Raw genomic sequence first — 20,687 nt, 5'->3', positions numbered from 1 at the left:
TTAATTTGAAAACTGTTGAAGAAATATCCCTTCTTCCTTTTCCATCTTTTTTTATAAATTTATTTTCCATCTTTTTGTCTCCAGTCTTCATCATAAACATGGTATTCACATAATTTAATAAAAGAAAGAATTTGAAATTTATTATTCTTTGAGCAATGTAATAAAGAATTTGAAATTTATTCTTTGAGCAATTTAATAATTTCTCAAGCCTTTATCCCCAGTGCTACTTTGCACTAAATTATAGTTCGCACATGGTGTGTATTACTTTTTTTTGAAAGGTGGTGTGTATTACTATTACTATTATTAATGTATATAAAAGAACAAAGCTTTGATGAGCACGAATATCACAAACATTGTCAGTATGCCATCCATAGACCACACCACGTCACATGAAATACCATATTACATAATCAACATGCAAAACACTGAGCTATCGTACTAAAATTAAATAAAGAAAAAAGGCAAGTTACATCTCAAAGAAGATTAAAAATTAAAAGCATCTAAGTTCTCCGATTCCGCGTGCAAGGCTTTGGGGAATGATATTGTGGATCCCTCTTTCTCTCGCTTCGCAACAGACTTTAGCACGTTGAAATGAATGGTTATCTTAAACACAATTTACAGGCCATGGTTACTTCTCAGGAATGGATGGATTGTCCATATTCAAAGAATACAGCAGGTTTGGAAATATTAGATATACTAAGCAATCAACCATTTTGGTCCTCGTGTGAAATGATTGTTCGCTTGACACATCCTCTTTTGAGAGTTCTGAAAATAGCTTCCAGTGAAATGAGGCCTGCAATGGGATACACTTAGGCTGGAATTTACCGGGCAAAAGAAGCTATTAAGAAAGCATTTAGAAAAAGGGAGTATTATATAGTGTACTGGAATATTATACATCAAAGATGGGATAGGCTTTGGCATCATCCTCTTCATGCTGCAGGCTTCTATCTTAATCCGAAGTTCTTTTATAGCATTCAAGGGGATGTACACAATGAAATTCACTCAGGGATGCTTGACTGCATAGAGAAATTGGTACCTGATACAAGAGTCCAAGATAAAATTAGCAAAAGAATTAAACTTGTACAAATCTGCTGCAGGAGATTTTGGGAGAAAGATGGCAATCAGAGCTAGAGATAATCTGCTTCCTTGTAAGAGTCCAATAACCTATTCACTTAGATATATTATTTTGCCAAGTTGTGTGATTTAACTTCTTTGAAAAATAAAATTAGAAGCTACCCGCAATATTTATTTATTAGAAGCTCTTCCAAACAATCTCACAAGTGCTTATGTCAGTAGATAAAAACACAATTCAAATTCTATATAAAAGAAAATAAAGAATAGAAGTATTCCACACAAGATTCCATTTGGCAGCTAACAAAAAGGGGGAGTCGATAAAGAAATGGTACATGGAATGCTTACCATGAGTATAGATCTTTCAGCAGTCTTTACATCTAACTGAAACACAACACGGTTGAGAGAAAAGATGAGAAGGCAAATATAAGAATTAGAGAGCAAGATACAGGTGAGATAAATAAATCAAGTTTTAAACAAATATCCAGAGAAGCCCATAAAAATTCATTTAAAAGTTCAAACATTCCATTTTTCATATGATAGGTCATCATCTGTATTTTATCCATATAACTGGATCTTAGGTTTTGTTACTTAACAAACAACATTTAGAACAAAATCAATCAAGTGAGCAATAGGTTTCTTTTCTGTAATTATTATGGCTATGGTTATACACTAATCCTTGATACTAATTTTCTTCTTCTTTCCTCACTTCAGTTATGAAATCACATGTCTTCATATAATTTTGTAATGCAGCTAACGTCAGACAAACTGGAAATCAAGAAAGTGATATAAATGCTTACCGGCCAGGCTTGAATAAGAGATAGCGATAGGTGAACCACTGAAACAGAAAAGGAAATTTCAGTTAGATATCAATTCATGTTGCCAAATCAATCCATCAATTCATCAAGTGAGTCAATTGCTAATCAATTGACTCAATCCCATTGCACAAAATTCAGCTATATAAGATAAAAAAGAGAGCGAAGTTTCGACATATTACTTGCAGTGTTCAATCCCATTGCAAATATTATAAAAATAATGAACAAAGAGCAAAAGAAATACTTTGAAATGAAACTTACAGATTTTAGAACAGATATGGCCTTAATAGCTAGCAAAATAGCATCATTTGCAGTCTTCATGCACTCTCAGAATGAAGAGGCCTTAAAGGAAATCCCTGGTTTGTTCAAATTACATAAACCTCTTCTCCTTAACTCTTTCCTAATTTTGAAAATAATTGCACAACACTCTCAGCTGCTGCATCCAAGCTACCAAATATCTATTCTTTAATTTGTTTGATATATGGTTGGATTCTTATGTTGTTGTGTTGCCACTGCTGCCGGATTAGGTTGAAAAGGCTGTAAACACGAGGCACAGAAAAGTTCAGCACCATAATAAGAGTTCAAAGATAACAAAGACATTAAACGAAGCCTATGATATCAAAAGAAGCCCACCCCATGAGCATCAAGAGGAGGAAATCCACCAGCCTTCGGTAAGGATCCCAATAACGGACTGTTAGCAGGAGAAGGAGCGCGTGCACCATTTGGTTGTCCGCATGAGTGATCCACAAAAAGAGTTTTTATATCAGGATTCAGACACGGATTCTTACATAGTTGATGCTGCCAATTCAAGCTATAATGTTTTTTCAAAGAAAAGAAAATAAGTTCATTGCCAATAGAACACAACCTAAACAACTGCTAGAAAGTGAATATCTTCAATGCAAAGCTTAGCACTATAACCTGAAAAAGTAGAGAAGCTTCAAACTTGATAACCATATGGATAATTTCACAACCTGTAAGTAAGAGGAAAAACACAACAAATATTGTAAGTCCTACACATTCATTCAGACAATCTTACAAACACCTAGTATTTCTTTTTGATTCTAAGGACAACAGAAATGAACCCCTTACTTACAGGTCCACTTCTTGAGCTGGCTTTTGATTCTGCCATAGCTCCTATGGAAATTTTCCTTGACTGGCTAGATGGATGAATGTTGCTTCTCATACTCAGACAGTCATTCATATGCTCCTGAAAATATAAGAGCAAGGTACCAACTTGCTACAAAAACCAATTACCAAACCAAGGAAAAGCAATTACAGAAGAAAAAATCAAGTGCATCACCATCCAACGCTCGAATCAAAGCTGCATCAGTAGACAGCCTTGCTCCATTTGAATGCTTAGATTCATCAAACCAACTTACTTCCATGTGAACTACCTTTACAAAACACATTTTCAGTAGAATCTACATGGAAAAATGAATATAAAGTGGATCTGCAAGGCAAAGTAAAGGACATCAGCAATAGTAAACACACTCAACTGCTCATAAAAGACAATTTCAAAACAATCTATTTAAGAAAAGATTCAAGGGACTCTGACAACATATACAAAAGCAAGAGTAAAAATCTTATGAGAGAAATGAACATCTAAAACACAGTTGAGAAGGATTTTTGTGACAGGAAATGAATGTTGTGAAAGATTGGCATACTATGGTATGAGTAAATTAGCATATTATCAAAACACATATCAATCCACAAGAAAAATGATGAGACCAGAGAGTAAGGTAAAATCATTCATCTAAGGACATAATTCCTTTTTTAATAACATATAATTGATAAATACTTAACTTTTCACTAAAAAAGCAAATTCTTTAAAAGTCCATTAATACATAATTGAAAAAAGCAAATTCTTTAACAATCCATTGATACATAATTTTATGATACATTAATCAAATAGAATCTTTTGAGAATGCAAGATATTTTCTGAATCATTGCAAGATTTTTCTGTGTCATGATTTTTTGAAACTTCGAATAAGAGAGCAAGACTATTCTATGTATCAAATGACCTCACTATACAATAAAATTTACAACCAAACAGTACCAGCATCAATAATCTTCAGTGAAACATAAAATTAAGGCACAAAACTAATTCCAAAACAAATTAAACATAACCCTAATGAAATCCAACAACAATTTCACTATCTAAAGCAATATATTCTCCATTATTCAATAGAAACAACAGAGTAAAGTTAGTAAGAAAGGACTTAAAATTTACCAGTTATGAGAATCAAAACTCTTGTTACGGTTGACTCCATCACAAAGACATGTCCTTTTGCAACAACCTGCAAATTAAAAGTACAAAAAAAATATTATTAATCATGCTACCAAACACAATTCACAATCAATAAACAAAGCACCAATACCCCAGAAATATCATTACCTTTCTAAAAGTCTTTCTAACATCAGATTCAGAAGCACCAGATTTAATTCTCACCTTGGGCAGTAAACCCTAACTTTCTGGAAAATGAAAAAATTCTACATGCAATTGAACATGCATAACACCAATTGAACAAATAACACAAAAATAATACGATCATGAAAAGAAATATCAAAAACCACTAAAGGCATGATTCTCAATTGATCAAAGGAAGAGGAAGTAATAACATTTGATGAAGATGAAACCGAAAATTGGAGGAAGAAGAAAACGGTGGAGATCGGAGTGTTTGCCGGTGAGGTAGACGGCGGACAGAGCGAGGTCGCGGTGTGAGGAAGAAGAGGAGAACACGTTTTTTGTACCTCTCCTCTCCCTCGACCCGCTCTCTCTCTCTCAGCTCTTCTGTTTTTTTTCTTTCTTTCTCTACAACACATATATAGGTGAAATGCATGAATTACTAATTTACCATAATACCCCCACAAGGGTAAAATGGTAAAAAAAAGGGACATTAATTTTCCTATTTAGTTTAGTAGATACTAAAAATAGTAGAGTCCACCTTTTTATAGGGACTAAAAAATTAAGTAAGGACTAAACTTAGAAAGTCCTAATTTTATAGGGACCAAAAACATATTTAACCCGTTTTTTGTGTTATTTTTTACAGGGGAGTTTGTTCAATTAGTTTTGTAGAATTTTTTTTTGGTGGTGGCCGGGGTTCAAACCCCGAACATTGCATATATTATGCATTGTTTATACCAACTGAGTTAAACTCAAGAGGACAATTAGTTTTGTAGATTTATTCGTAGGAATAATAACTTTTCTCGAAATATAAGGATGATAGTTTTATTTAAAAGTATTTAAAAAAAATATGTTCGGTTAATATTATAAAAAAACCTTTATAATACAGAGGTTACATGATAATTACAAATAAATTTATTCTCATCTTCATGAGAACTTCATTATCACCCTTTTCTTTGGAGAAATTTTTCTATTTGCTGAAAAATTTATACACACGAATAAAATTTAGGGATGCATATTTCTTTTATTTTATTATTGAGAATCTACAAAAATAGCATGAAACAAACACACCATAAATACTTAAATTACATAAAGTATTAAATGTTTCTAAAAAAATTGGCATAGCTTATGCATTGAAAACTTTTATTTAAAGGCAAATTGAATATATTAAAAATGATAAATGTGTGCATGCATACTCAAATCCATTACAAAGAATAAAAGAACAAGTAGACGAACAAATCCCACAAGGAAAGACAAAAAAAAAGAAAAAAAAAAAAAGGAACACAACAATATCCAAAGGGAAACATCCAAAAACAAATCAGGAGCAACAAAAAACTAACTAAACCAGAGAGAGCTCAATAAGGGATAAATAGCAGTGCTCCAAAGGGATTGCTTCTTATGCTCTATTTTCTGAGCATTTCTAACTTATAAAATGATATGATATTCTCTCTTTCAGAAAGAAAAGAAAAATGATATGAGATTCTCATAAACAAAAAAGCACGAGAGAGAAAGTTAGAAAGAGAGAGGGGCGATTTATCTATATATTTTTTTTACTAGACTAATTTCGTATTTATATTAGGTTTGAATCTTCTTGGATAGCATATATTTAAGTAATGGACTAGACCACTAAATTCATCTCGCACTTTGTAGTAAACTATAAAATAAATCAATGGAAATTATGTTGTGTCAAAAAAATCAATGAAATTCTATACTTGAAAAAGAAATTTAAGTTAAATTTTAACCATATTAATCTTTTTAAGAATCAGAGACCAAATTAATTTTAATGTCTCGTAGTTTAAGTTTCTTGCATGTTAGGTGTGAGGTTAACTAAACTGTCTATTATTTAGTTCAATACTCTCTTCATATTCTGGATATGGATTGAAAGTGACTCCACCTTATATTTTTACAGTTTTGGCTTTTGATTTATTGTCGAACTTTTATTAATGAAATTGTCTTTTAACGATTCCTAAAAAAAGAAATTGTCTTTCAACGTAAAAAAAAAAATAAGAGACCAATTTAATAGAAATCTTACTCATACTAATCCTCGAGGGAGAGATGAACTGTTTTTCCGTAATAAAAGGGAAGATACTAATTTTTATAAGGATATATGAATTGATTTATACCCCATCGTTCCATTCCGAATTTATTTATATTTTTTTTTGTCTTGCTAACCAATGTCCTTAGGGCTATGGTTAAGGAAACTATAGATAGAAAATTTGTCTTGAAAATATAAGTTTTAACTTTTGATTAAGTAATAATTACACCACTTTTTATAAAAAGTTACAAGTTTTATTTGTTTAACCAATACCTTGAGGGCACCGTTCATATTTTTTTTGGAAAAATGTTTTTTCTTACTTTTTTTTGGAAAAAGTTTTTTTTTACTATGACATAGAATTTATTTATACAGCAAATATGTTTTAAATAAGGGTAAAATATATATGTTTAGAGGGGTATAGTACATGTCCTCGTCGCTTAGCTCAGTTGGTATGAACAATGCATAATATATGCATGGTCAGGATAGAATATCTTCTTGTATAGCATACTAGTACTACTAAATAAAGGAAACGAACAAAAAGAATTATGGTGGCGACTTGTTCAGATTTATCAGAGGAGATATGAAATGCATCTTCAAATTCATCAAAAACGACCACCGCATTTTCAAGTCTATTTCCATCATCAATCGCTAATTCTCATATTCTCTGTCATCATCACTGTTCAAACCATCCCTTTTCTTCCTCGCCTCGTCCAAAGATTTCCTAACCTTACATACCTCGATGTCACTCGCTTATCCCCGAGATATAATCACATCCACAAACTTCTTGCCCAAAACTCCACTTCCCCTTTAGACACCAAATCCATCGCTTTTGAAGAGGCCATCACTACGTGTAAGAGTAGGTATACGGCCGATGACAATAACCTACGACAGCCTAGACAATATATTTTTATTATAGAAAGTGCTAAGGTTAAATTTTGATTTTTAGAAGTTTACTTAGCTAAGTAGAGAAGGCCAACCTTTTCTTTCTCTAAAATATAATAGAGTGAAACCTACCAAGGCAGCCTTCTCACTTGTATATAGTATGTCCCTCTTGTTCTCAATTCTCAATTCTCTAAAATATTATAGTAGAGAAGGTTAAATATAATATGCAATGTCCTTACCAAGTGAGTTAAACTCACATGGACAACAAACTCTTTGATATTTGGTTAATAATTTTTTTTAAAACTAAATTGACAAATATTAAGTTAATAATTGAGATTCGTAGAGAATGAGAGAGGTTCAGAACGAGAAAGAAGGCTAGAATTCCAATAACGTGAATAGAAAAAAGAAAATAATACAAGTGATACAAAGAGTATGTGTGTCTATATATATAATGGACAATAGAAACTAAAAGGACTAAGCTACTATTATATAATAAATAAATAGTAACATACTACTATACTAGTGTAAAGATGAATACAAACATGTCTATCTTAATGTTTTTCTATTATGCATAATGCATGTTTATTTTATCGTTTATCGTATCTAGTTATGAATTTTTGGAGTATACCACAATCAAATAAAGATTGAACTTATATTGTTTCTTTGATTTAAAAAAAAAAAAACTTACAATGTTCTGTTATACCCTAATTTTGGACCTAAAAATACTTATTCAATTCTTCTTTTCTTGCATTATAAGTCATTTGAACTGTCTCTGATCAATTGCATCTTTCTCTGCATTTTATTTCAATGTTATTTGCAAAATTCATGAAAAAGGGTATTTTAGTCATTTCCTGCATTCAACTCATTTTAATCCTTGAAAATTGTTTGAGTCTTTTAAATTGGTTTGTATAAGTCCTTGTTTCAATCTCATGTCAAAATTCATTTCAAAAAATATCAGTTGAGTCATGTTCTAGTCAGTTTAGCCCCTAGGGGCATTTTAGTCATTTCTCATGTTAAAATTTCTTTCAATCTTTGAAAAATTGTTTGAGTCCTTTCAAATAGTCCGGATAAGTTTCTATTGCAATTCCATGTCAAAATCCATTTTAAAAATTGCGTTTGAAGTCATTTTGAGTCAGTTTTGCCCCTAGGGGCATTTTAGTCTTTTCATGTGTTAAAACCCTGTTTAAATTCTAAAAATTGTCTCTGAGTCTTTTAATTCGCTTGTATGAACTCTTGCTTTAATCCTCTGTTAAAAATCATTTTAAAATTGCATTTGAGTCATTTAGAGTCATTTTAGTCCCTAGGGGCGTTTTGGTCATTTCACATAATATTTCTGATTCATTTTAATCTGCTTTGTGTTTTTAATCGTCTCGCTTTACGTTAATTTTCAATTTACTTTTTCAATTCAATTTTAGTTTTAATTTTCATTTTGGTCCTCGTACTTTTGTTATTTACATTTTAATCCTTTTTAAGTGTGTTAAGTCCAAGTGCCACGTGTCCAAATGCTATTAGTCCACAAAAGTTTGTTAGATCCAAGTGCCACATGTCCCATTCCAATTGGTCCAAGGCTCACCACATCACCTATATAAGTCAAAGTCAAGGTCAAAATGTGACATTCAATCATTTTCCCACAAAAAAAAATTTCACAAAAAAATCAAAAACTTTTTCATTTTCTCTCCCTCCTTTCTCTTCTCACGTGACCCTCTTCTCCTTCCATCCCAACAAACTTTTTCTCCACCATTTTCACCACCCTAACAACCTTCTTTCTCCACCATAACTAACCACTCAACCACCATAACAACTTTCCTCCACCACTTTCAATCACCCTAACCAATTCTAACCACCACCTTCAACCTCCACAACCACCATAAAAAACTCCACAACCACCACTCTCCTCCACTCTAACAACCTTCAACCTCCATCAATTCACCAACATTCATCATCAACCTCACACTATTCCTAAAAATTCATCATTGCAAGTCTCAAATCCACCGCCATTTTACACACAATCATCACCACAACCGTGAAGAAAACAATTCCAAGTCTCACGACAAACGCACACTAATTTCGAAAGCTTCGAATCTGTCAAGAGTGCTACAGCAAAATCATAACCAAACTGATCTGAAGAGAGGAAGAAGCAAGCAAACCGAACCAGCTCAAACAGTGGAGTCTCGGTGAAAATCGGTAACGGAATCAAAGAAGAAGAAGTAGTTTGAACGCAAGCGGTATCGACGGAACGGAGGTAACGGTTCTTTCCCTCTCTTGCTCTGATTTCGTGACTGTAATTGCGGTGTTGAGCCTTGTTCCTCGAATTTGCGTGAAAAGTATCGATAGATCCGCGAAGAGAGAAGAATTTCGAGCAAAAAGATGTAAAAAAAAAATTCGGTTTGCAAAAGTTTTGAGCTCCGGCCACCGTGCCGGTGCCGGAGCTCCTTGCCGGAATTCTTTTCTCTTCGCCGGAATACTAATGAAGAAGATGAAGCTTGAATTTAGTGAGAGAGGGAGTATGTCACGTTTTCTGTAAAAAGAAAGGAGGAATTGCTTGTTTATTTCTATACCAACCCATGCCACTATCCAACAAACATGGATCTGCCCCATACCCTCTTAGGCCCAACGTTTTTTTGCTTCTTTTTCCAGTATGCTACGTGCACCCCCCCCTTTCCCAGCATTTCTTGCTAAAAATTGCTAATTACACCCCTGTCTGTCCAAAATTCTTCTAAAAAAAATCCTAAAAATTTTCTATGTGTTCTTGATTATTTTCTTGACATTCTTTTTGGTGTTTTTATGTGTTAAGTCTTGGTTAAAAATATGTAGTATTTTCTTGTTAAAAGTTTACCATTTTTTTGTTAAAAATTGTGAAATTTTACATGTGTTTGTGTCTAAAAATTCTCTAAAAAACTCCAAAAATTTTCATACATATTTCTTGATAGTTTTGTGGTATTTTTGTGATAATTGTTGCATGTTAAAATTGGAAAAAATATATGTGGAGTTTTCTTGTGATTTTATGTTACCTTTTGTTAATTTCTTGTGAAAATTTTGCATGATCTTGATCCTAAAGTCTTGCTATGGTATATTGATCCTTGGTGTGAGAGTTTGCAATGTGTATACCCCTGATTTAGAGTTGTTCTTTACTGTTTTGGAGTGTGATTTGTTAATTTCTTGCGTTATAAGTCATGTGAATAAATTCTATGTGGAATTAAAGTGTAAAATAGGCCTAAAATGCTTCATAATTGCTTAGTTCAATGCTTCTCTCTAATCCTCATAGTTAAAATTGAAATGGAACCTTTAAAAATTGATTGAAATATGAGGGTTAGGAGTTATGTGTTGGCTTTGCTTTTTTGGTCAAGTTTTAGGTAGGTTTTGCCTTTGTTTTGGTGTATCTTGAAGTTTTGTGATGTTTACTTGCTTACATCTTCTTACCATATTACATACTATGCTACTAACCATTTTGTTCATCATTGCATAAAGCATCCCCATCTCATCCCATATTCATCTTATTTCTTATACTTTAAGATTCATGCAAAAATTAGAATGTAAAGACTTAGGAGTTCTTGTAATATTTTACTTTTATGCCTTTAAATTCTTGCAAGACCATAGAATGTATCTAGGCCAATGATGTAATAAGGACAATGGACTCTAATGATGTACACCGACACAAACACCGACACATGCACACACACCACTTTAGATATATGGCTAGAATATGCATGTTTAGATGTATGTCTAGGATTGTATGTTTAGATGAATGCTTAGGCTTTACATTTAGAAAAATCATTTTCCAAAAAAGCTTGAACAAACTTCACTGAAACCATTTTCAAAATAAACCTTGGGATCAAAATCCCGTTGAATTTTCCTTTTTATTTTTCTTAATCAAATTCCAATAAAAAATAATCATATTTGACTTCTTTTGCAAATGACTAATTCAACCCCACCTTTTACAATCTCATGCCCTTGAGGCCTCTTTCTATTCTTCAAACTCCAATTTTCAAACTTAAAATCAACCAACAAAAACAAAAACATTTTTGGAAGAGAACTACGGTGGATTTGATCCCTTAATCGGGTACGTAGGCAAGGAACAAAATTCCTTCAATTCAAATAAAATAAAAATCCAAAAACATTCTTCTCCCTCCAATTCTTCATTTAGCAAACTTTAGGTGTAAATAACATTTCAAAATAGCATTTAAAAATAGAGCGCGCGCGTAGAAATTAAAGACGGTTCCTATAGGTTACTATAGTCGTTATGGGTGCCTAACACCTTCCCGTAGCGAAAACAACTCCCGGACCTCGATTCTCAAGGGTTTTGCTTACTTTTTCCCTTCCCAAGAAAAAATGAGATATCACCGGTTAGAAAGGTTCAAACGTAATCAATGTTTGACACCCGAAAACCAAGATAAAACAGCTGGCGACTTCACTGGGGAGATTCGAGAGTTACGCCTAGTCTTTATTTCCACGCTTGCGCTTTCGTTTTTACTTGCTTCTTTTTGCTTCTTTTACTTGCTTCTTTATGTGAATAAATGTTTAATTTCCTGCAAACGTGTGGGGTGAGAATATCAAAAGTCCTGCACCCGGGCTGAGTGAACTTAGGATTTAGGAGGGATATAGTCGACAATCCATTCCGGGGGTTGCCTCGTGTATTGGATTATGCGATCAATCCCACATAGCTGAGGCATTTTAGGGGTGATGTTGTCGGCGCGTGTTGTCGCGTTTAGGCACTTTACTTCTAATTGTTCTATGACGCTATGAACCGTAGATAACCAAACCCATCCATGGCCATTTTCTAGGATGTAGTGCGGAGGCTAAACCGAGTGTTGTCTCGAGTTTTAGTCGTCACGCGATACTACACTCAAGTTAGACCTTCTTACGGATAATCATGTAGCGAGTGTTTGTCTCGTGACACCATGATATACGTCGGAGAGGTTGCAACTTGGGAACCTTTTTTAGAACCCGGTTACTATTTCCTAAAGCCTTAGATTCACCGGACATCGTGTCCACCCATGACTCCTCGACTTTGAATTTCAACCCACCATGTTTTCTCCGAACTTGAACATAATCATGCATTCATGCATACATGCATACATGCGTAAACTTTTTTCCATGCATTTATCGGAGGACTTAGACGAGTCATCTTTTGAACATCACGGATGTGAACACCAAGTGATACCATCTCAACTAAACTTCTAGTTTTGCTCAAGATCTTCAAATAAAACCGTGTTTCTCCGTGATGTTCACAACCACTTTGACAAGTCTTCTGACAAAAAAAAAAGAGTCTTTTTGCATTTGCATATCATGCATCATATGCATCATTCATCGGTCACAAATGGCTTCCCGTGCTCATTGTCTCCTGGTTCTTCTGCCGCAGTCTGAAAAGTGGCTCGTGCCAGCAAGATTCACCAACCAGATAGAGTTCAGCAGACAAGATGGTACAAGAGAAGAAACATGGCTAACCTTGAGGAAGAGAATGCCAGCCCCTCGGGCCAGCCCATTGAAGAGTCTAATCTGGACGAAATTCTGAGGCTTATCAAAAAGAGCGATTATAAGATTGTTGACCAGCTGCTGCAAACTCCGTCAAAGATATCTATTTTATCTCTGCTCTTGAGCTCAGAAGCTCACAGGAAAGTGTTGATGAAAGTACTTGAGCAAGCTTATGTTGATCATGAAGTCTCTGTGGATCAGTTTGATGGGATAGTGGGTAATATCACTGCTTGCAACAACTTGGGATTTGGTGACGATGACCTCCCCGAAGCAGGGAAACACCACAACTTGGCTCTACATATCTCAGTGCACTGCAAGTCTGACATGATATCCAATGTGTTGGTGGACACTGGATCATCGTTGAATGTAATGCCTGAGTCCACACTAAGGCAATTGAGCCATCATGGAATCTCTCTGAGGGGAAGCAGCTACATGGTTAAAGCTTTTGACGGATCTCGCAAAGATGTTCTTGGGGAAGTAGATCTACCAATCACCATTGGCCCTGAGACATTTCAAATCACTTTCCAAGTCATGGACATCAATGCTTCTTACAGCTGTCTCCTCGGAAGACCGTGGATTCATGACGCTGGAGCAGTCACTTTTACTTTGCATCAGAAGCTCAAGTTCATGAGGAATGGGTCCGCTGAAGGGACGTCGTTTCAAGGCTTGACTGTTGAAGGGGCAGAACCCCGAAGAGCTGGTACTGCTATGGCTTCACTGAAGGACGCCCAGAAGGCTGTTCAAGAAGGGCAAGCTGCTGGCTGGGGCAAAGTGATTCAGATTCTGGAAAACAAGCGTAAAGAGGGCCTTGGATTCTCCTCAACCTCTGGTGTTTCAAAAGGAACTTTTTACAGTGCTGGGTTCATCAATGCTATTGCTGAAGATACTGCTGGAAGTAGTTACGTGCCCACATTTGTTGTACCAGGAGGCACTGTGAGAAATTGGGAGGCCATTGATGTTCCTTTAGTCATGCATGCTTCCATGTAATGTGTCTTGTTGCTCATGTTTTTCTTTGTTTTCAAAATAACAATCCTTTCGCTCTGCCCAAGGCGAAAGTGATATCATTGTAAGGGCGTGTTTGTTTCGGCATTGCCGTTATCAATAAAAGTTGTCGTCTTTCTCACGACTCTTTGTTTTTTACTTTTTAGTGCCTTTTCTTGGAAATAATGGTAATGCCAGAAAAAACCAAAACATTTGTTATTTTCTTATTAATTTAAAAAATCTGCATGAAAAACTTTTTCTAAAAAAAAAAATCATTCCAATCATATTATGCAGATTGAACCACAATAAACCCGTTGAACACAGTGACCCTATGGTTCCTCTAAATTTTGAATTCCCTGTATATGAAGCTGAAGATGAGGAGGATGATGAAGAGATACCGTATGAGATCACTCGACTGCTTGAGCAAGAAAGAAGAGCCATTCAGCCTCACCAGGAAGAGATTGAGCTTATCAACCTGGGTACTGAAGAGAACAAGCGAGAGATCAAGATTGGCGCTGCACTTGAGCCAGAAGTGAAAAGGAAGATTATTCAGCTCCTCCATGATTATCCAGATGTCTTTGCATGGTCCAATGAAGATATGCCGGGTCTGGATCCCAAGATTGTGGAACACCGAATACCGACAAGACCTGAATGTCCTCCTGTCAAGCAGAAATTGAGAAGGTCTCGTCCAGACATGGCTCTTAAGATCAAGGCTGAAGTACATAAGCAAATTGATGCAGGTTTCCTCATGACAGCTGAATACCCTGAGTGGATTGCCAACATTGTACCAGTACCAAAGAAAGATGGGAAAGTTCGAATGTGTGTTGATTACAGAGACCTGAACAAAGCCAGTCCGAAAGATAATTTCCCATTGCCTCATATTGATGTGCTCGTTGACAGTACTGCTCAATCCAAGGTGTTCTCCTTCATGGATGGTTTCTCAGGTTATAATCAGATACGAATGTCACCTGAAGATAGAGAAAAGACGTCCTTCATCACTCCGTGGGGAACGTTCTGTTATAAAGTAATGTCGTTTGGCTTGATAAATGTTGGTGCTACCTATCAAAGAGGTATGACAACTCTATTTCATGATATGATTCACAAAGAGATTGAAGTATATGTTGATGATATGATTGTGAAGTCAAGTGATGAAGAGCAGCATGTTGTGTATTTGAAAAAGATGTTTGAAAGACTAAGAAAGTACAAGCTGCGGTTGAATCCTAACAAGTGCACATTTGGTGTAAGATCTGGAAAGTTGCTAGGCTTCATTGTCAGCCAAAGAGGCATTGAAGTCGATCCTGATAAAGTCCGAGCCATCAGAGAAATGCCGGCCCCTCAAACTGAGAAGCAAGTCAGAGGTTTCCTCGGACGACTGAATTATATTTCAAGATTTATATCTCACATGACCACTACTTGTGGACCAATTTTCAAATTGCTCAGGAAGAATCAGCCTGTTGTATGGAATGATGAATGCCAGGAAGCTTTTGATAGCATTAAAGAATACCTGTTGGAACCACCTATCCTTGTCCCGCCAGTGGAAGGAAGGCCTTTGATTATGTATCTGTCAGTGTTAGATGATTCTGTGGGCTGTGTCCTCGGTCAACAAGACGAGACTGGAAAGAAAGAACATGCCATCTACTATCTGAGTAAGAAGTTCACCGACTGCGAGACTCGGTATACAATGCTTGAAAAGACTTACTGTGCTCTAGCCTGGGCTGCCAAACGTCTGCGTCATTATATGGTGAATCATACAACTTGGTTGATATCCCGAATGGATCCAATCAAGTACGTCTTTGAGAAGCCTGCTGTTACTGGAAAGATTGCACGTTGGCAAATGTTATTGTCTGAATATGATATTGTGTACAAAGCTCAGAAAGCAATCAAAGGAAGTATCCTTGCTGAGCATCTCGCTTGTCAGCCTCTTGATGATTACCAGCCAATTAAATTTGATTTCCCTGATGAAGAGATTATGTATCTGAAAGCAAAAGACTGTGAAGAACCACTGATCAATGAAGGGCCGGACCCCAATAGCAAATGGGGATTGGTGTTTGATGGTGCTGTTAATGCTTATGGTAAAGGAATTGGGGCCATTATTGTAACCCCGCAAGGGCACCACATTCCCTTCACCGCTCGAATAACTTTCGAATGCACAAACAACATAGCTGAATATGAAGCATGCATCTTGGGCATTGAAGAAGCCCTTGATCTGAGAATTAAGCACCTTGACATCTATGGAGATTCCGCACTTGTTATTAATCAGATAAAGGGTGAATGGGAGACTCATCATGAGAAGCTGATCCCGTACCGTGACTATGCAAGACGTCTGTTGACATACTTTACCAAGGTTGAGCTGCACCACATCCCTCGGGATGAAAATCAGATGGCTGACGCTCTTGCTACTTTGTCTTCCATGTTTCGTGTCAATCATTGGAATGATGTGCCTGTGATCAAAGTGCAACGTCTTGATAGACCCGCTCATGTGTTTACTATTGAAAATATGCCAGATCAGGCTGATCAAGATGTGAATGATAAGAAGGCTTGGTATTACAACATCAAACAATTCTTGCAGAATCATGAATATCCACCTGGTGCTTCCAACAGGGATAAAAAGACTTTGAGACGATGGGCTTGCAAATTCCTTCTGGACGGAGAAATCCTATACAAGAGGAACTATGACATGGTCTTGTTGAGATGTGTTGACAAACAAGAAGCTGAGAAATTGATGCATGATGTACATGATGGTACTTTTGGGACCCACGCTTCGGGTCACACCATGTCAAGGAAGTTGCTGAGAGCCGGCTATTACTGGATAACTATGGAGCGTGACTGCCACAAACATGCCAAAAGATGCCACAAGTGTCAAATTTATGCTGACAAGATTCATGTGCCTCCACATGCTCTCAATGTTATCTCTTCCCCATGGCCTTTTTCTATGTGGGGCATTGATATGATCGGAAGAATTGAGCCAAAAGCTTCCAATGGACATCGTTTCATTCTAGTGGCAATTGACTACTTCACCAAGTGGGTTGAGGCTGCCTCCTATGCAAATGTGACCAAACAAGTGGTTGTCAAGTTTATCAAGAATAACATCATCTGTCGATACGGTGTTCCCAATAAAATCACCACTGACAATGGTTCCAATCTGAACAATAGCATGATGCAAGCTTTATGTGAAGAATTCAAAATTGAACATCACAACTCTTCTCCTTATAGACCTCAGATGAATGGTGCAGTTGAGGCCGCTAACAAGAACATCAAGAAGATTGTTCAGAAGATGGTCACTACTTACAAAGACTGGCATGAAATGCTACCGTTTGCCTTGCATGGTTACCGTACTACAGTGCACAGTTCAACCGGGGCAACTCCCTTCTCTATTGTGTATGGTATGGAAGCAGTTCTCCCTCTGGAAGTGGAGATTCCATCTCTCCGAGTGATCATGGAAGCAAAATTAACTGAAGCTGAATGGTGTCAAAGTCGGTACGACCAATTGAATCTGATTGAAGAGAAACGTATGGATGCTATGACTCATGGACAGTTGTATCAAGTGCGAATGAAGAATGCGTTTGACAAGAAAGTCCGACCTCGAGAATTCAAGGAAGGCGAACTTGTATTGAAAAGAAGAATAAGTCAGCAACCCGACCCAAGGGGCAAGTGGACGCCTAACTATGAAGGTCCTTATGTTGTCAAGAAGGCTTTCTCTGGTGGTGCTTTGATTCTTACACACATGGATGGTGTTAAACTCCCAAATCCTGTTAATGCCGATATAGTCAAGAAATACTTTGTCTAAAAAGAAAAGAACAACGTGGTAGGTCGAAAACCCGAAAGGGCGGCCTAGGCAAAAATGCGCTTCCCGGTGGATCGAAAACCAGAAAGGGCGATCCAGGCAAAAGTTAGGGACAAAAAAAAAAATGAATATGAAAAAGCTCGCTGAGATTGTACGCAACTCAGGCAAGAATGAGCGTCTCGATGAGCCGAAAACCCGAAAGGGCAGTTCATGCAAAATTGAGGTTGACAATAAAAGACAAGTAACTGTATCTGGCAAATCACCATCACTCCTTGGGGCATCTGCAACTGTCAATGATCATCTTCATCAGAAGCTTCTGTACTTGTGAATTCAAAATTTCTATGAAATGTAGCGGTCATCGTGTTCAATGTATCACCAACCAATAAAATTACCATTTTCCAAGCTTTGTAAATCCGTGGAGTTATGCCTTTGGCTGATTTTCACTCTTCTACATCAATTTGAGCCTGTGCTGTTGTTTGAAACTCTACTTTTCTTTCTATTTTCAATGCTATATACAAAATATTTCCTTTCTATTTGATAATGTCAATGTATGAAACAAACATTTTTGAAAATTGAAAAATCCTTTTCTGTCTATTTTGAAAGCAAACCTGAGCAATAGGGTACATTTCAATGAAACACGCATGAATAAATGAATGTCAATGTCTATTTCAATACATGTTACAAGCAGGTTACTCCCCAGGATGATCTGTGGTCAATGGCAAGAATGAAAAAACAGAATGAAAATGGAAAAATTGAAAAATGAAAATGAAAAGCTCGCTAAGTTGAAAACCCGAAAGGGCGGCTTAGGCAAAAATGAGCACCCCGCTGATTGACAACCTATGAGGGCAATTCAGGCAAAAATGGGGCAATGAAAAGAATTTATTCCCCGGTGAATCGAAAACCCGAAAGGGCGGTTCAGGCAAAAATGGGGTTTTGAAAATGAAAGAATGAAAATGAAATAAAAGCATTGACCACAGATGCGAACATCCAATGCTTTCCCAGCACTGACACGCCTAGCAACGGCGACCTGTATCCAGGAATCTCCCAAAGGTCCCTCCTCTACAAGTTTATATTGCCCTCAGCCATGGTTTTGATACGTCTTTCAACGACGGTCTCTCCAAAGAGGTTTTCCCCTGTGAAAATGTTGCAGCACGAGCCACTACGTGCCCAACCTTCCAATGTTTTGTCTGCCTTTGTGAAACTTCTCTGTCAAACTGCCAACCAATCATGCATTTCAAGCATTCATACATGCATAATCATGCATTTTATGTGCCCATACATTCAATGATCTTGTTATACCATACATACATGCTGCATTTCCAATTTCAACTCTCAATCCAACTCAGTTCTCAATTTCAACTCAATCCAAATTGCAACTGTCAAATTCAATTTCAATTTCAATTTCAATTCCAACTGTCAAATTCAAATTCAACTGTCAAATTCGATGCAATCTCCAATCTCAACTTCAAATCAATTCAACTGTCAAATTCGATGCAATCTCAACTCTCAAATTCCAATTTCAATTCAATCCAATCCTAATTCGAAGCAATCTCAATTTCAAGTGTCAAATTCGAAGCAATCTCAATTTCAAGTGTCAAATTCGAAGCGATCTCAATTTCAATTTCAACTCAATCTCCAATTCCAATCCAACCTCAATGTCAATGTCAATTTCAATTTTCAATTCAATTCCAATCCAATCTCAATGTCAATTGCAACTCTCCAATCCAATGTCTATGTCTATGTCTCTGCTCAATCTCAACTCTCAATCTCTCTTTCAATGTCAACTTTCAATTCAATTCAAGTCAATGTCAATTCACTCTCAACTTGCTTTTGGGCCAACAAAATGGTCATGTTTATCTTCAAACCAAGTCAATGACAATTTACCCTCAATAGGTATCTTGTCAAATCAGACTTCCAACATATCTTGTTACTGGTCAAGTGGCTAGTTCGATCAAAAAGAACAGCTTGTACCTGCATATACACCTATACCTCCGGACAAACGACAAGTTCGATCCAAAGAACAGTTTGTACCCAACTTATGCTTTGTTATCGGTCAAACGGCAAGTTCGATCTAAAAGAACAGTTTGTATCTACCCTTTTGTCTATATCTCCAGCCAAACAGCCAGTTCGATCCAAAGAACAGTTTGTGTCTGCCTATCTGTTTGTATTTTCAATCAAGTGTCAAGTTCGATCCAAAGAACAGCTTGTATCTGCCTATATGTCTATGTTTCCGGTCAAGTGCCAAGTTCGATCCCAAGAACAGCTTGCACCTATCTCTTGCTTTGTATTCCCTGGTCAAGTGGCTAGTTCGATCCAAAGAACAGCTTGTACCCTTTTTCTATCCCCTGGTCTGTCCACCCTGTCAATGTCCACCTGAATCCCCAGTGACATGACATGTTCCATGGACTCCAGTTGTTTGTCTTGCATTCATAATCGAAGTATTGCATGGCATTCATATTTTTGAAAATCTGAAAGCGTATTTTTATGTCCAAAAGCAGTGCAAATGTTAATATTTAAGTATCTTCGTCCCGTCAACTCAAAGATTTCGTCTCTTGACTCTCCGGACAAAGAAACTTAAATAGGGGCAGCTGTTATACCCTAATTTTGGACCTAAAAATACTTATTCAATTCTTCTTTTCTTGCATTATAAGTCATTTGAACTGTCTCTGATCAATTGCATCTTTCTCTGCATTTTATTTCAATGTTATTTGCAAAATTCATGAAAAAGGGTATTTTAGTCATTTCCTGCATTCAACTCATTTTAATCCTTGAAAATTGTTTGAGTCTTTTAAATTGGTTTGTATAAGTCCTTGTTTCAATCTCATGTCAAAATTCATTTCAAAAAATATCAGTTGAGTCATGTTCTAGTCAGTTTAGCCCCTAGGGGCATTTTAGTCATTTCTCATGTTAAAATTTCTTTCAATCTTTGAAAAATTGTTTGAGTCCTTTCAAATAGTCCGGATAAGTTTCTATTGCAATTCCATGTCAAAATCCATTTTAAAAATTGCGTTTGAAGTCATTTTGAGTCAGTTTTGCCCCTAGGGGCATTTTAGTCTTTTCATGTGTTAAAACCCTGTTTAAATTCTAAAAATTGTCTCTGAGTCTTTTAATTCGCTTGTATGAACTCTTGCTTTAATCCTCTGTTAAAAATCATTTTAAAATTGCATTTGAGTCATTTAGAGTCATTTTAGTCCCTAGGGGCGTTTTGGTCATTTCACATAATATTTCTGATTCATTTTAATC

The 20,687-nt window shown here is 36.3% G+C and overlaps 1 protein-coding gene across 7 annotated transcripts; it reads right to left on the bottom strand.

Moving 5' to 3' along the window:
• Positions 1 to 344: 344 nt before the first annotated feature.
• On the bottom strand, positions 345 to 4,679 carry LOC146926629 (protein TPR3-like). 7 transcript variants are annotated; one of them, XM_085700136.1, is made up of 11 exons: positions 4,282 to 4,679; positions 4,117 to 4,183; positions 3,187 to 3,336; positions 2,980 to 3,093; positions 2,805 to 2,857; positions 2,520 to 2,697; positions 2,148 to 2,423; positions 1,872 to 1,909; positions 1,420 to 1,455; positions 896 to 1,036; positions 345 to 793 (listed from the first exon to the last, which is right to left on the bottom strand). In XM_085700136.1, exons 3-7 carry the CDS (start codon positions 3,187 to 3,189, stop codon positions 2,352 to 2,354), a joined length of 420 nt encoding a protein of 139 aa, XP_085556262.1. In that variant the 5' UTR covers positions 3,190 to 3,336; positions 4,117 to 4,183; positions 4,282 to 4,679; the 3' UTR covers positions 345 to 793; positions 896 to 1,036; positions 1,420 to 1,455; positions 1,872 to 1,909; positions 2,148 to 2,351. The 7 variants fall into 7 exon arrangements, with proteins under 7 accessions (XP_085556262.1, XP_085556266.1, XP_085556263.1 ...); XM_085700140.1 differs by having other exon boundaries at positions 896 to 1,016; XM_085700137.1 differs by having other exon boundaries at positions 345 to 1,036; positions 4,282 to 4,376; positions 4,506 to 4,679.
• Between the last annotated feature and the right edge of the window lie 16,008 nt (positions 4,680 to 20,687).

This window comes from Medicago sativa, chromosome 4 (genome assembly GCF_051527215.1).
Source record: "Medicago sativa cultivar Bolivia chromosome 4, Bolivia_mono, whole genome shotgun sequence".
NCBI classification, from domain to species: domain Eukaryota; kingdom Viridiplantae; phylum Streptophyta; class Magnoliopsida; order Fabales; family Fabaceae; genus Medicago; species Medicago sativa.
The sequence above is the reverse complement of the archived record's forward strand: the minus strand, read 5'-3'. Positions and strand labels throughout refer to the sequence as shown.

Coding starts and splice junctions, on each gene's coding strand:
- LOC146926629 (XM_085700134.1), bottom strand. Junction 2,698..2,804: donor AAGCTTCTCTACTTTTTCAG/GTTATAGTGCTA, acceptor AAAACATTATAG/CTTGAATTGGCAGCATCAAC. Junction 2,424..2,519: donor CTCCTCTTGATGCTCATGGG/GTGGGCTTCTTT, acceptor TCGTGTTTACAG/CCTTTTCAACCTAATCCGGC.